Source organism: Trichinella spiralis (genome assembly GCF_000181795.1).
Source record: "Trichinella spiralis strain ISS 195 chromosome Unknown Scfld2, whole genome shotgun sequence".
Classification (NCBI taxonomy): domain Eukaryota; kingdom Metazoa; phylum Nematoda; class Enoplea; order Trichinellida; family Trichinellidae; genus Trichinella; species Trichinella spiralis.
The window spans coordinates 1,804,538-1,819,042 of NW_003526941.1; the positions used below are offsets into that span (position 1 = coordinate 1,804,538).

The 14,505-nt window shown below is 37.1% G+C and overlaps 4 protein-coding genes across 4 annotated transcripts; 1 reads left to right on the top strand and 3 right to left on the bottom strand.

Annotated features, from left to right (window-relative positions):
* Positions 1 to 1,472: 1,472 nt before the first annotated feature.
* Positions 1,473 to 3,141, bottom strand: Tsp_02892 (E3 ubiquitin-protein ligase MARCH8). The gene is made up of 2 exons (XM_003379176.1): positions 2,566 to 3,141; positions 1,473 to 1,808 (listed from the first exon to the last, which is right to left on the bottom strand). Exons 1-2 carry the CDS (start codon positions 3,139 to 3,141, stop codon positions 1,473 to 1,475), a joined length of 912 nt encoding a protein of 303 aa, XP_003379224.1.
* Positions 3,142 to 5,491: 2,350 nt separating this feature from the next.
* Positions 5,492 to 8,577, top strand: Tsp_02893 (adenosine kinase 2). Its single transcript, XM_003379177.1, has 12 exons — positions 5,492 to 5,536; positions 6,276 to 6,398; positions 6,649 to 6,677; positions 6,818 to 6,892; positions 7,090 to 7,143; positions 7,193 to 7,271; positions 7,351 to 7,520; positions 7,604 to 7,709; positions 7,782 to 7,952; positions 8,009 to 8,156; positions 8,216 to 8,373; positions 8,509 to 8,577. Exons 1-12 carry the CDS (start codon positions 5,492 to 5,494, stop codon positions 8,575 to 8,577), a joined length of 1,227 nt encoding a protein of 408 aa, XP_003379225.1.
* A 261-nt stretch (positions 8,578 to 8,838) lies between these two features.
* On the bottom strand, positions 8,839 to 9,243 carry Tsp_02894 (hypothetical protein). Its single transcript, XM_003379178.1, has one exon. It carries the CDS (start codon positions 9,241 to 9,243, stop codon positions 8,839 to 8,841), a length of 405 nt encoding a protein of 134 aa, XP_003379226.1.
* A 914-nt stretch (positions 9,244 to 10,157) lies between these two features.
* Tsp_02895 (conserved domain protein) lies at positions 10,158 to 11,747 on the bottom strand. Its single transcript, XM_003379179.1, has 5 exons — positions 11,682 to 11,747; positions 11,420 to 11,552; positions 11,212 to 11,305; positions 10,831 to 11,167; positions 10,158 to 10,358 (listed from the first exon to the last, which is right to left on the bottom strand). Exons 1-5 carry the CDS (start codon positions 11,745 to 11,747, stop codon positions 10,158 to 10,160), a joined length of 831 nt encoding a protein of 276 aa, XP_003379227.1.
* Positions 11,748 to 14,505: the final 2,758 nt, after the last annotated feature.

Sequence of the window (14,505 nt, forward strand, 5' to 3'; positions counted from 1 at the left end):
ATCCGGTCCAAAATTATATTTTTTCTCTTCGAGTTGTACTTTTCTTGTTTGTTTGTTTATTTGTTTGTTTTTCTTTTTAAATTATTTGTAATAATTTTTCTCTCTTCTTAATGTGAAAAAATTCGGTAGTGCGGTGACGCAGTCCGGCTGGCTGGTGTTGGTGGTTCACTTTCTTCACTGATCGTGTGTGTCTGTGTCTGTGTGATCAGGATGAAATTAGCCATCATTCACCACCACCACCACCACCATCACCAACCATCCCTGAGCCACTGCTTTTGCCCGGTGACAACAGGAGAGAATATTAACCAAAAGAAAAATAGAAAAAATCCAGTGCTTGCGTTTTTCCACTTTCTTTTCTCCACACCCTCTTCCGATTGTGATTCTGAACTGACGACCATGCTGCTACCGTAACCGTCCATAATGCCGTGCATTTTTTTCTCGGATACCTAGACACAAGGCTGGCTTCTTCTTGTTTTCTTTTAACGATTAAAGAAAAAAACAAGACAAGCTGCATCTTGATATTCACGTCCTCTTTTCAACCCCACCCCGCTGTGCAGCAACAGCCGAACGAACTTTTCTTCAGTCGACAGCCGTTTATTATTATTATCCATATTTCTATGTTTTGCTCTGTCTCACTTTTATTTTTTATAACAAAATGCAGCGCATTGCTTCGGCCTCACTTCTCTTCTTCCGTTTCTTCTCTGTTGCCCCACCCCACTTTTGTATATGTGCACGCCTGTTGAGAAGGGAAGACTTTATCTGGCACAAATTACATTACATGCTGGCAATGGTCTTTCTGTTATTTTTTCCTCGTCCTCCTCTCCTCTCCTTTTCTTTTCGATTAGTTGTTTTAAAAATATTTCCATGCAGTTTGGGCTTGACTAGCGCAGTTTTGACAAGCGTGCCTCTGCAGCAGCGTGATGTAAAAAAAGAAAGAAAAAAACATTGAAAAAACTGTTTTATGCATTGTTGTTGTTGTTGTTGATTTCGTCTTTTCCTATGGTAGCGTTGTTCATTTGCTGCATCAGAAGAAGAAGAAGAAGAAGTTCGAGTTGTCATTTTTGACTTTCTCAAAACTCTCTTCTTCCTCGATATATATATATATATATATATATATATATATATATATTGGTAACAAACAGGAAACAAAACAAGCGGTCGCTCGCTGCTTAGCAACACTGGCTCATTTTCTGGACGGCAAGCAAGCAAGCATGCGATCGACAACGAACAAACAAACAACGATGCAACGTGAAAACAGCAGCAGAGGGATTTTTTGGCATAGCTGCTTGGGGGTTTTTTAATGACATTCTTCGTTCGGCAATGGGCGAGAGAGGGAGAGCGAAAGAGCATCCATCCATCATCATCATCTTCTTCATTTGTTGTTGTCGACTCTTGCTTACCTACCGATTGACCAACACCAACCAGTAAACACATATATAAGCGAAAGAAGAAGAAGCGGATACTGACTCCATTCATACCGAATCGACACAACGCGACAAGTCTTGCTTTGGAAAATCCGGACAATTACCCACGTAGATCACCTTGTTGTAAGCTTTCCAACGGCGGAACAGTTGCACGTACATTTTGCACTGGACGTACATGAACACCAGGCCGCCGGTGAAGCCGATCGCCACGACGATCAGTTTGGTCCAAAATGGCCAATCCAAGTGACCTTCGCGAATTTCCTCGGCAGTGCGGTCGATCAGCACGTACAACGACCAGACGACGCAAGTGATCGCGATGACGTGGAAGGCAACTGAGCAGAATATTTTCCGCCGTTCCACCGAACTTATGTCCAACTTTTCCCACTTAAAATGAAACGAAACGTAAAATTTAAAGGAAAATTCAAAAATTTGCACAGCCCCTGACCAATATAGAGAGAGAGCGGGAAGAAATTTTTGCATAATACCGCCCAAGCTGTCTGTGTCTCTGGGTTTCACCACAACAACTGAGCTGTGAATTGGAATTCTCGATTGATCCCCTTTGGTGAATAGAAAATAATGATCTCGATTTGTATCGAATTGCAATTTGCCCCATTCATAACCACTACTCTGCCGCCACCTTATCTCACTAGAAGAGAAGCGTTACGCTGCTGCTGCTGCTAGTTCTTGATCGATGATTTATTCCATTTTTCAAATTCAGAAGAAGAGCAAAAAATAACCAAAAAAGATTGATTGACAAAAACAAAAGAAACTGCAAATTTGAAAACAAAACACAACATGCTTCTTATTCATACCATATGTTATTATGAGTGAAGTAAGCGAGATATTTTCACACATTATTTGCTCAATTAATCCTCTTCTCCTAAATCCTCCTCCTACTCTTAATGCTTTCTTCATTTTCAAATAAATGCATGCATGCATGAAACAATAACGCTGTTCAGAAGGAAATGAACCGTGTGTGTGTGTGTGTGTGTGTGTGTGTGTGTGTGTGTGTGCGCTTGCAATATGAGCTCTCATCAAAATAATAATGAATCTTCCAATTCAAACACTAATTACCTATTTAATTGTAATGCTAAGCATGCAAAGTTTACCGTTTAGGGCATTTCGAATTTTTCCCACTTACCTTGCGGAATGGCTTCACTTTGGTCTGCATGATAAAGCTGAATCGGCACACTTCGCAGGCTTTGGTCTGCGACGATTTGATCCACTGCTGCAAGCACTTCTGGTGCACATACTTCAACGTGCCGCTGCAATAGCAGGGCGCGATCAACGGTTGGTCCGGTGCCGCTTCACAGTGGCAGATGCGGCAGATTTCGTTCGACATGGTCGACGAGACCGACTTGCCCGACAAAGCCGACTGAACCCCGTGACCATGCAACTGCTGTTGTCTGGTCATCGAACAAGCGGTGGTTACCGTTGCACTGGTGGTTGTGGTGGAGGTGGGGGTGGAGGTGGTCGTTGCCGACGACAACACCCTTTGGTCGCTACTCACACGACCAGGCAACAGTTGAACCATCTGCGAAGGCACGTCGGCACCGCGGCCGTTTTGGTTGTTGCCGCCGCTGTTGTTGCTCATGCTCCATGTTGAGAGTGTTTTCACAAACAGACGACGAGGCGGTGCCGAAGACGACTCTTCCACAATATCCAAACCGTCCGACGACCGTAGCAGCTCTTCGCTTCGGCACTTCTGGGCGAACATGGCAACAAACAACAAGCCGTGCCTTTTTTTCGCCTAGAAGCGTCGGTCGGCTAAACAACAACTTCTTCGGCTGGCTTCATCTGCTTTGAAAATGCTTTACTAACCTCTGTCTGTCTCTTCTTCTTTATTATTATTATTATTCTTCTTCTTCTTCCTTACTCTCAGACGTCTGGTAAAAGTTAAAATAAATTATCATCATTTTTTTCTTGAATACTAACATTAATTCAATGTTATCCGTTCGTTAATAAATTGCTTAACACTTTTTCACTCGACATTGTTCAACTGACCAAAACCCAACATAATTTTGTCACTGAATCAAATGCAAACAAAGCATTTAGTTGTTCGGCAAGCAGTTGCTCCTCCCTGCCGCTTTCGTCGACCAGAAACTGGCACAGCTATTATTACAGGAACACTCTCAGATCCGGTAAAAAGCAGCCAAAAGCATGATTTATACGACACGTTGCCTAGACAACATCAAATCCAGTCCAGAAAAAAAAGAAACAAAAGCAAACAACTGAGCTCGTAATTTGAAATTTTAAACTCGTGTTAAAATGTGTGCGCGTTAAAAAAACCAATACCACTATGAAGATAGATTGATGAGAACAGAACGACAATAACGCTCTTCTAATCCGGTACTTGTCCGAGGCGAAGAGTAAAAAAATTAATAAAATAATCAAAAACAAAATTGAATAATTCACCAGCTTACAAAATACAATAAGCCAGATGACGGAAGGGACGCCTGAACAAGCAGAAGTGACGTCGACGTTGTGGTCGAAGATGACGCGCCGCCAACTAACTAGATCGATTCCAATCAATTACGTGCAAACTGCAGATGCGTCATTTTTGGCGGCGAATCTGCCCAGCGCATGCTGCCGGTGTATAATTGGCGTCTTGTCGGTTTCAATTGTTCAGTTTTTATTTCAAACGCTTCAATATCGCCGACGCTGCCTACTCTTTCCTACTGTACCTGTTGGAACAACAACAATTGTTCCAACTCAATGCGAACACGACACTTTTTGAAAAGAAGAGAAAAAAATGACAAGAAAACAAAACAAAACTAGCCAACGTGCAAGCTTGCCCCGTCACCACTAACGAACATTTCGATCATATGAAGCGTAATAACTATGTTCCAACGGGAAACTCAACACTAACGTAAAAAACATAAAATACAAAATACACAATTCGAACCTGCTTATTCAACGACACCCGTTACAACAGAATCTACAGTATCCTCCGCCTATTGTTTGTCGAAGGACGACGGTTCGACGGGGTCGAGCCGTGGTGAGGCGAGCAGAACAGCGGCCAACGCTGCTGAATGACCGTGGTAAAATGAAAACCACTGTCGGCGGCTAGCGAACATTTCCACCCAGCCGCTTGGAACAATTCGTTGTCGACTAACAATTGTGGGTATTTTTTTTGGAAACAGACAAGGATGACCACGTTTCGCGGTCAATAGGCGAACAACTGTCAAGTAGTGGTGAAAACAGAATCACCGTGGTCCAGGGGCACGTAGCTTATTTGCAGCCAATTTTGCCAAACAACCAGTATATTAATCCCCACTTTTACGCTACTTTCTTTTTAAATTTTAACAATAAAATTTTAATTCTATTCCTTTTGAAACGGTCCAAATTCAAAATGCATTTATCATCTATTCTCTATTTTATTCTGATTGTGATATTAAATTTCAAATGCGTCAGAAGTTCCACAAACGGGGCTCACGTGTTAAGTTAATTGTTGTTCGTTATATAACGTTGCTTACCAAAAATAATAATAATATCACTGATTCATGTTAACACGCAGCAGCTGTACGTCCAGTATTGAACGAGAGCGTTCCAAATAGATTAAGCTCGGTGGAGTGAAGATCAGCTGAGCGATACGGCCAAAACACCAAACAGCCCATTCACTGTGTCGGATTGTTCTCGATGATTGTCATGCCAAATGGATATACGTCGAACACGAAAAGCCAACTGTCATCAGTATCAACGTGTCATTATTTACCATTGATTCTTTGCAAAGAAATTATTTCATCTTGATCATCATTTTTTACAGTAATTTTTTGTAATTAATGTTTTTAATTTCAACTGTGAAACATGTAAAAGAAAGTTTTTCAGATTTTATAAATTTTAAATTATATTTTCAAATTATTTTTACTGATTTTCGAAATTCATTTTGCTTCATTTTTTGTCGTAATTCTTAATGGAATTGTTTGATTACCGAAGCGTGCATATGAACGCGTTGGTGCGTAATATGCGATGTTTTTTGTTTCAGTGGAAACCATTGAAAATGGTTCCAAATGTAGACGCTATATGAACATTTTCACATTTATTACTTTTCCCGTCCCATGATGATGATGGGTCGGGTCTGTGAGTTGAGGGCGATCCTACTGAAAATGATGGTAAGAGCATTTTGTGAAATATTAAACATATTTATGCGTCAACTTTGACATTTACAGCATGTTGATTGATTTATTTGACAACGTTCGGAAATCGACTTAAGTTCAGCTGTCCATAAGAATTTTCCTTTGTCACTAGTGACGACGAAGACCAAGCAATTTTTGACTAACCAGTGGAAATGAAATTTTCTTAAAATTTTCAATTTTGCGTTTGTTAACTGTAAAAAAGCATTATTTGCCTTCTATGTACGGAGGCGTAATTGTTACTTTGCAACGTTTATGTATCTGAGTGAATGCAGTTCTGTTATTTTCATAAAAAAACAATCAGTTGAATGAAAAATAAATTTTAAATTCAACTTTTGCCAAATGTGCAAGCGTTTTATAAATATTTTCACTTATATAAATGTGATCAATGGAAAAAGCATGCCGTTCAGATAGTTGTGAGAATTGAACTCCAAAACTGTTTTCACTTTTGATTTGCATTTTATTCATAAGCTGATCAAAATGTTGTTTAGAGCTGATGATTTTCGGTTATTGAGTTTAACGGAACGTATTTGTGATTCTGATCAATTTTGAGCGAATGGCAATTGAACACGAATTCCATTCATGATGGTGGTTATACATTTTTAATTTGAGTTTTGCATTACGATAAAAGCTGAATAAAATATGATGTTTTATATTTTTTTCTGTGATGTTAATATCCTGAAACACTTGCATAATTAATTTAGAAAATTTAATAAAGTACCTAAAGATCAATGCTGACAGTATGTATATATATATGTGTGTGTGTTACATGTCTCATATATGGTTTCTGCAAAGTAACCATTTGCGACAGCAGTTGTATGTTTCTTCATCTCAACGAACGGTGATTTTGAAATTTTATTATTTGAAGCATTTTTGAAAATTACTTTGACTTTTCACTATTTTTTGCCTAATTTTAAAGTTTCAGCAGGTTTTTTTTCTGTTGAAAAATATTATCATAATGAGTCTTTAATTGTTTCAGAGATCTGTAATAAAAAATGAGTGAGAAAATAGCTCGATCTTATCCAAGCTTCGTTTCAGTTGATTGATTTTAATATTTGAAAATACTGTACCAATTATTTATTTAGTTGCAGAATAGTAGGAAGGAATTTTGTAAATTGAAGTTTGATTGAGAAAAATTATGCTTCAGGTATCAGTTGATTCTTGGACTTGGTGAACCTGAAAGCAGATGAGAAATGGAATTTGGGTAATCAAGTTTGTGCGTTGAAAATTCATTTCACAATTAATTGAATGCTCTCTCAGAACTGGCGTGTTGGTTGGTATTGGTAACCCGCTTTTAGACTTGGAAGCTGACGTACCGCCTGAGTTCTTGAAAAAGTGAGTTGTTTCATTTATCATTGCTTTCTTATCATAATTTGTGCAGAGTATAAAGCGATGCTTAATTATATATAGTGCAAGGCTATGAAGGCGTATGTAATTGTATAGATTAATTCGATTTATGATAACTTGAATAATTAATTGACTTTTGACGGATGAAGTGAAATTTGCAATTTTGCATTGTGATTTATTTTTAGATGGAAATTGAAAGAAGACGATGCTGTTCTATGCAATGACAAACTGATTCCAATGTGAGTAATTGTTCATCAGATATTGTCAATTATGTTCTTTCTTTTCAAGGTTTTTTGATTTGGTAGATAACTACAAAGTTCAGTTTATTGCCGGTGGCTCAACACAAAATTCTTTGCGTGTTGCGCAAGTATTTTTTTTTATTTCAATAATTTTCTATATTTTTGTTGATGTGATATGAATAATTTGTTTTTCAAAATTTGCTTCAGTGGATGATTGGCAAGCCGCACAGTGTTACATATTTTGGCTGTATTGGAGGAGATCATTTTGGTCATGTTCTGCGTGTGAAAGCCGAAGAAGTTGGCATGAATGCTATCTATCAAATTCGTCCAAAAGAAAAAACAGGAACTTGCGCAACATGCATTGTTGGCCAGTCACGGTAATTTATTATCATTTTCATGTATTTTTTTAATTTAAGAATATTTCTGTCATACATTTGGTATTTTGATTTGAAATTTGCAGTTCTTTGTGTGCTCACCTGGCCGCAGCCAATCTCTTCTCCGTCGACTATTTGGAATTGCAAGAAAATTGGAAATTGATTGAAAAAGCGCGATACTTTTACGTTGCTGTAAAAAATATTTAACAGTGGAACTTGAAAATCTATAAAGCCAATGCATTTCTTTTTTCCTTTTTTTGCAAGGGTTTCTTCATGTCGTCATGTTTGCCGGCAATTTATAAAATTGCAGAACATGCGGACAATGCAAGCAAATATTTCATGATGAATTTATCGGCGACGTTTATTTGTTCCACGATGAAAGAGCACTTTGTACGTTTGTTCCCGTACATTGATGTTCTGTTTGGCAACGAAAAGGTGCGATTTTTTTTTCTCTGTGTAAGCTGTTGTTGTTGTAATTGCCAAATTTGTAGGAAGCTTTCGAAATTGCCAAAGCGCTCGGCTTTGAAAGCCAGTGTTTGAAAGAGATTGTCATTTGTATTGCGAACATTGAGAAAGCATCCAATCGTAGTCGACTGGTGGTTGTAACGCAAGGACCGAAGCCGGTGATAATATCCGATGGTATGTGCTTTATTTTTTAATTTTAATTCTTTTATTACAAAAGAAGCTGCTCGCTTCAGGGAGCATGTTCCAAACGTATCCGGTGCCGCAGCTAGCCGACGAACGTATCGTCGATACGAGCGGCACTGGTGATGCGTTTGTCGGAGGATTCTTGTCACAGTTCATTGCTGAAAGAAGCATCGAAGAATGCGTTGGTGCGGGCATCTGGGCATCGCAGGTTATTTTGCAACGTTCCGGATGTTCGTTGCCTGATTTGTGCGATTATCGCGTTTTATAATAATTATTTTGGATGGACGTTTTCTTTTCACTCTTTGATGAGTGAGCTATTTGAGCCAATTTTTAATTTCATCAGGGAACCTGTTGGGCAGTTGGTGGCAGATTAGTAGTAGCAGTAGTAGTAGTAGTAGTAGCATTCCATTGAACAGTTGTAATTATTAACTATTAGTAACAGTTGATGTAAGGTTTTTTTCGGCTGAAAAATTTTAGTAAAATTTTTTTGGTTAATTTGCTTGCTGCAGGACGATGGTAAACAAGCTGGTCGAGTTGTGTAGAGAAGAAATCACATGAGCTGGAGTCGGGCGTGTGTGATTGTGAGTTGATTAGCCACTTCGACTCAGGAAGCTGGCAATTGAAGCGACTGGAGGCGTTGATTATGTCGAGAATGATGCGTTTAAATGGCCAATCATGGATGCCGTCCTCTGGCCGGTGAAAAGTCAATGTCAGAATTGTCGGTGTCTAATTGATCCACCGAACATGGATGAAACCAACCGCAGTGGACCAACCGTATGCGTTCATTCTGATTATCGCATCTCGTCGCGTGACTGACCCGTGGCGAAGCTCTGCCCCCCCCCCTTTTCTCCCTCTCTCTGCCTATCCTATCTCGTCCGCCGGGTTGCTTGGTTGATACACTTGCTTTTCGCATTCTTTGACTCTCTGATCGACCGACCCATTGGTGGCGCTTATTTCCACTGCTGTGCTTGTCTTGAAAGTGGATTTGACTGAGTGAGTGAGCGATGCACAGCAGCCGTTGGCGCTGATTTGGTCGTATGAACCAGAGCTTCAACTCAGCTTTTAACTTTACGCTCATGATAAGCAGCTTTTCAGCTTTGATCGCTGATAATTCGATTTACAAAATTCGATGATGAATATTTGGCCAGTGGTTGAGTTGGACTTGATCTGTATACCGAAAACTGCACTGCTAATTGTGATACTTTCATTCAGTGGCTGCTTGCTCGAAGGTAAAAAACTATTTTTTTTTCTTTATCATCATCATCGTCATTATTATTATTAAAACTGATAATAGTTTTTACAAATTATATGTTATATAGGTTTGTATTTGCATGGATATTTTATTTAAGAGGTGTATGTTAAATTTGAAAAATGTCTTCATTAAGAATAAAAATGAGGTTGTCAGCTGGATCAGACGGACGAAAGTCATTTTTCTGAACCAGTGCATTGTTGCAATGTTTAATTATTGCAATTAGTGGAAAGATTTTAACTCAGATTTGTCGTGAAAATTAACTTTTACTGATTATTTATTTACAATTTGAAAGGCGTGTTCAAATTATTTATTCAAATATTATTGAACCTACCAACGACAACAGTATTGTTTGCTATTTTTGATGTGAAGAAGGCGAGAGATGCTGTTGAATAAGTTTGAAAATCTCACACGGGTGGTGGTTGTTTTTCATTTTGAAATTTAAGCGATTTTTGATTTTTATTTTCTGTCATTTGAATCTCGCTTTATGACAATCTTTTGCTATCCGTCTGACATTGACAAATTTCCATGCAAGTCGGTTAATTATTTAATTGCGCACAGCTGCAGTAGCTGTTGTTATTGCTGGTGGTGGTGGTGGTGGTAATGGTAATGATTAGCTTGCTTGCCGTATGATTAATCCACTGCCAGCCAGATGTTCCCACGCACAAACCAAAACTGTCCATGTAAGTGAAATGTTGCGTTTTTATTCCACAATTGAGGATGTGATCAGTCGGTTGACATGATCAACCGGCGACATCAGATTTTCTTCGTAATGCTTCTTCCAAAAATTTCAAAACAAGCCAACTTTCTAGCAGCAGCAGAAGAAGTTCATTGTGCAAAGGGGGATTTGGTGGAACTTGTCGTCTGGTGGTCAAAGTTCGTTCGACAAGACAGCAGTTGAAGCTTGGCACCAAATCCCAAGCTGACCAAATTTGAGAACATTGCTTAATTCATTCAGCATTTCAGTCAATTTTGTCAAAAAACGATGATCAATTTTCCGACTTTTTACTGCAACAGATTTCCAACATCGTCCAATTATTTATTCAATATGGATATTTTATTGGCAGTATTTTGAAATGAAAAGAGTTGATTTAATTTGATCATTGAGAATCTCTCAACTGACGTATTTCACACATTGACGTTCTGGGTATAATTTTGTGTCGAGATTCGCAGATTTTTGTTTTTATCAAATTCACAATTGAATGTTTTGAACTTTTTCCAACTGGATCAACGTTCTGATCAAAAAAAGTTGAGTTGAATTAAATTTGAAATTATTTCAGCGGAGAAATTTATCACCTGCTATTGTAATAATCATGATAAATGTGAAAACGGTCGGTGTCGTGATGAATCCTGTCTAGTTGGAATTGATAGGAGTGGTAAAAAATGGATTGAATTTTAAAAATGAAATTTATGAACTACAAATTTCCCATATTCCAGGAAAAGTGGTTCGAACTTGCTACTCGCTTCAGCCTGCTGAATTGTTGTTGTCCAAATGTTCACGGTGGTCAGGAAACTGGCACGAAGTGTGCTCGTGTCGTTACAAGCATTATTGTAATTCGTTTGCCCATTTTCGGCGTCTGTTTCGAACATCCGCCCTTGGAGTTGTGCACGGCGACCAGCAGGAAATCCGTGGCGATTCCGATCGCGTTCTTCAAGTCTCCACGCTCTATTCACCACCGGCAGAAGTGGAACTTGACGATTTTTCACTACAGTCAGTTCAACAGCCCATGGGCAGGGTACCGCTGCCGGCTGCCTACGTCAAGCAGTTGAACAGCAAAAAAGTGACCACCTCAGGACAGTACACTGCGGCCACGCTGTGCTTTGTTTTCATTTTGATCATGGTACCAGCCCTGGTTGCCGGTGCCCTTTTGTGGTTTGTCTGTTATTCTTACTGTAATTAGTCGCTAACAATGATGAAAAATTGTCGTCTCTTTTTCCAACGCGCGGTTTATGAATATGCAAAAAAGCATTCTTTTTTATCTTTTTCATGCATAATTTATTTTACGTGACGCAACAGAACCTCCCTTCTCTCTTAATCTCTCTCTTTCCGTGTGTGAGTGTGCTAATAAATAAAACATTATCCAACGGTAGTGTTGATGAGAAAACCAATGAAAACTAATGCTAATATGCATAACATGCTGTAAAATAATAACTTTTATGCTTCAGTTTAGTAGTTTGGAAAACGAAGCATAAATTTGAATAATTTCTGCAATTTAATCAGTACAATCGGTCGTCCACAGTTTATCATATCAATGTCAAATAAGCACCGACGATTGTGGCGCACGAACGATTGACCGTTGGGCGATCAACTGACTAAACCATATAGCTGACATTTGCATCGTCGGTTATCGCTTGTGGCACTCACTGACTAGTGCACTTTGCAACGCCTGAGACAGAAGCAACAAGTATGCGAATTTTCTTTCATCCTTTTCCCGTTAAAGGAAGTTTCTGTTTTTCGTTCTGCAAAATATTCAAAATTTCAGGTTTGGCAGTCTTTGAACTTCGAGGTTGAAAATTATTTCATTAAGGTAAAAGTTTTATTGTTTTCACAATACTTTTTTACACGCCAGATTTCACCTCTTATTTCACGACGCACAATTCAAATTAATGATAAGTTTCATAATTTGAATATTAATTTTTTTTTTATTTTTTTTGAAAATAAGATGATTTTGTTTAAATTTCAAAAACGAAGCGTAATGTAGACGTTTTTTTCGTCAATATTATTAATTTTAATTTTTCCTTTTTTGTTGAAACATTTTCAGTTATGATTGGCGTTAAATTTCAAGTGAAAAGTTTTCTTTTGAGCCAAACAAAGCAAAAAATGTATTTATTCATAGTCGGTGAAACGCAGTGAAACGTTGACTGGCCTTTGTAGTTATTTATAGCGAGTAGCATCAACTGAGCGAGCGTCACTTTACTCGGAAACCAACCAGACTTGCTTTTATTTTCATGGGCATTGTTTGTCTATTATGCAAATTTAGTAGTCCGAAACTTGTCGCATCATTAGCGGTAGTCTGATTGGACTTTGTCGCACTTTGTCCGTTCTATTTTTATTAATCGAATTAATTAACTTCGTGCATTCACATTTAATTCACACACGTCTCTTTTCTAAAATACGTATTCAGTTTGGATTTGTAATTTCAGATTGCTTTTCAAAATTTTCATTTTCATTGTACAATAATTTAAATAATCAATTTTATTAAATATTTTTTGAGATTTTTTCAAATCTTTATTTATGATTGATTTTAACAATTCATTAGCACATTTGAAGATGGACAACTGAAAACAGATACATTAATACAAAAAGGAGCATCTGCTGCTTTTGTAAGACATCGAACTGTGTAAGTTTCATTCAAGACAGTAAATTTATTTCACTTCACGATACAACTACTGGGCTAAAATTTCACCTGAGCAAACTTCAGCTTTATTCCAATAAAATGAACAAATAAGATTTTCAATTTTTCGTTTATGAAAAATTTGTTAAATTTTATTCTATTGAATGGTTGTTATTCTCATTTGTAAGATATGTTATTTCAATATTATTTCAAAGAAAAATGCCACCATATATAATATGCGTTGTCACATAGCAGTGCATTTGAGCAAAACTACAAATATGTCAAAAATGTGAAGCAGATGGGTTTTTTTAAATGAGCATTTAATATCGATAAAGGAGGAAAATGCAAATATGAATAAACAACAACATTGCTGAGTGCTTAAGTACAATATTAAACTACAGTTAACGTTTCTAAAAATGTATACCTCTTTGATGAGAATAATTTCAAATTGTTATTGACAATATCCACTTCTTCATTATTAGTGATTATTTGTTTATTTGATTACTTTATTATTATTTATCATCATACGGTAGATTGCACTATCAAATGTTTTGATTTTTCGACATTTCACAATTACACATGACTTTATGATATTTCAAATTCCTTTCGTTTTACATATCTTTCAACTATTCAGCAATTACGTGAAATTTATTTCAAATGCCTGTTTACAACACACAGATGAAAGCACGGAAGCAACTTTCAGGGCGCTATTATTGTTGATGAGGTTTGCCAACAGCAGCTTTATGAGTGTCCTTTGCAGTACTAAGTTTTATTATAGAAAATATTTCATATACAATATACAATATTTATAAAAATATATAATATTTTCATAAAAATTTTAATATACAATAACATTGTTAAACATTTTAAGAGTTATAATCCATGTTGAAATAATTTCAGAATTATTTCCCAGTTTATTAAAAATTCAGTTTTTTCTGAGCTTTGAACAATCTGCAGTGATTTCGATCCCATAATTTCAAAATCTGTTAAATGCTACAAAATTTTATTACTTTTCGATATATTTGTCATTTTGTTCCGTTGAACATAAATGATGTTGAAATGAAACGTGTATTTTTAATCAGTATAGTGTAGATTATTTGTAACAGTCTGTTACATATATTGTATTCTTTTGCCGTTTGCCATTTTCAGAATGGAACATTTCAGAATCTCAATATCTGGTAACATAACCTGTGTACGCTATTTTGGTGGCGGTTGCTTTGTTTTTGATAAAAGGGCAAACATTCCTTCTTAGACACAGATACAAAACATACAGAAAACATAATATTTTATTATTAATTAAGAAAATACTTTTCTATTGTCTTGTGCGCAGCTCTTGCTATACATTTTTACGCACAAGCTTTGATTATAGTATTTTCCATCTGAACTGTTTAAAATTTCGTCATGGCAACTGAAATAATTGTCGAAGTTGTTTCAGTGTGCTCCGCTAATATTACCAGCAAATGTTAAGTATATTGCAATTTTGGAAAGGGTTGATGCTTATTGTTTCACATTATTTACTGTAGACTAGGCTTGGTCGAATAATGCAAAGTGAAGGTTGCTTTTCAAATATGCTAATCAATGTTCTTCCATGCGTTACCGTTCTTATCAGTAACCGAGCTTTTGTTTGATTAGATGGGAATGACGATAGGTTACGATCATTTAGTGAGTTTAATTAGATATAATTGCAGGCTAGCAGTGTACAGCAACTGAATATTATTTCGTTTCTCCTTCAAAGCACGGCGTGCATGCATGAAAG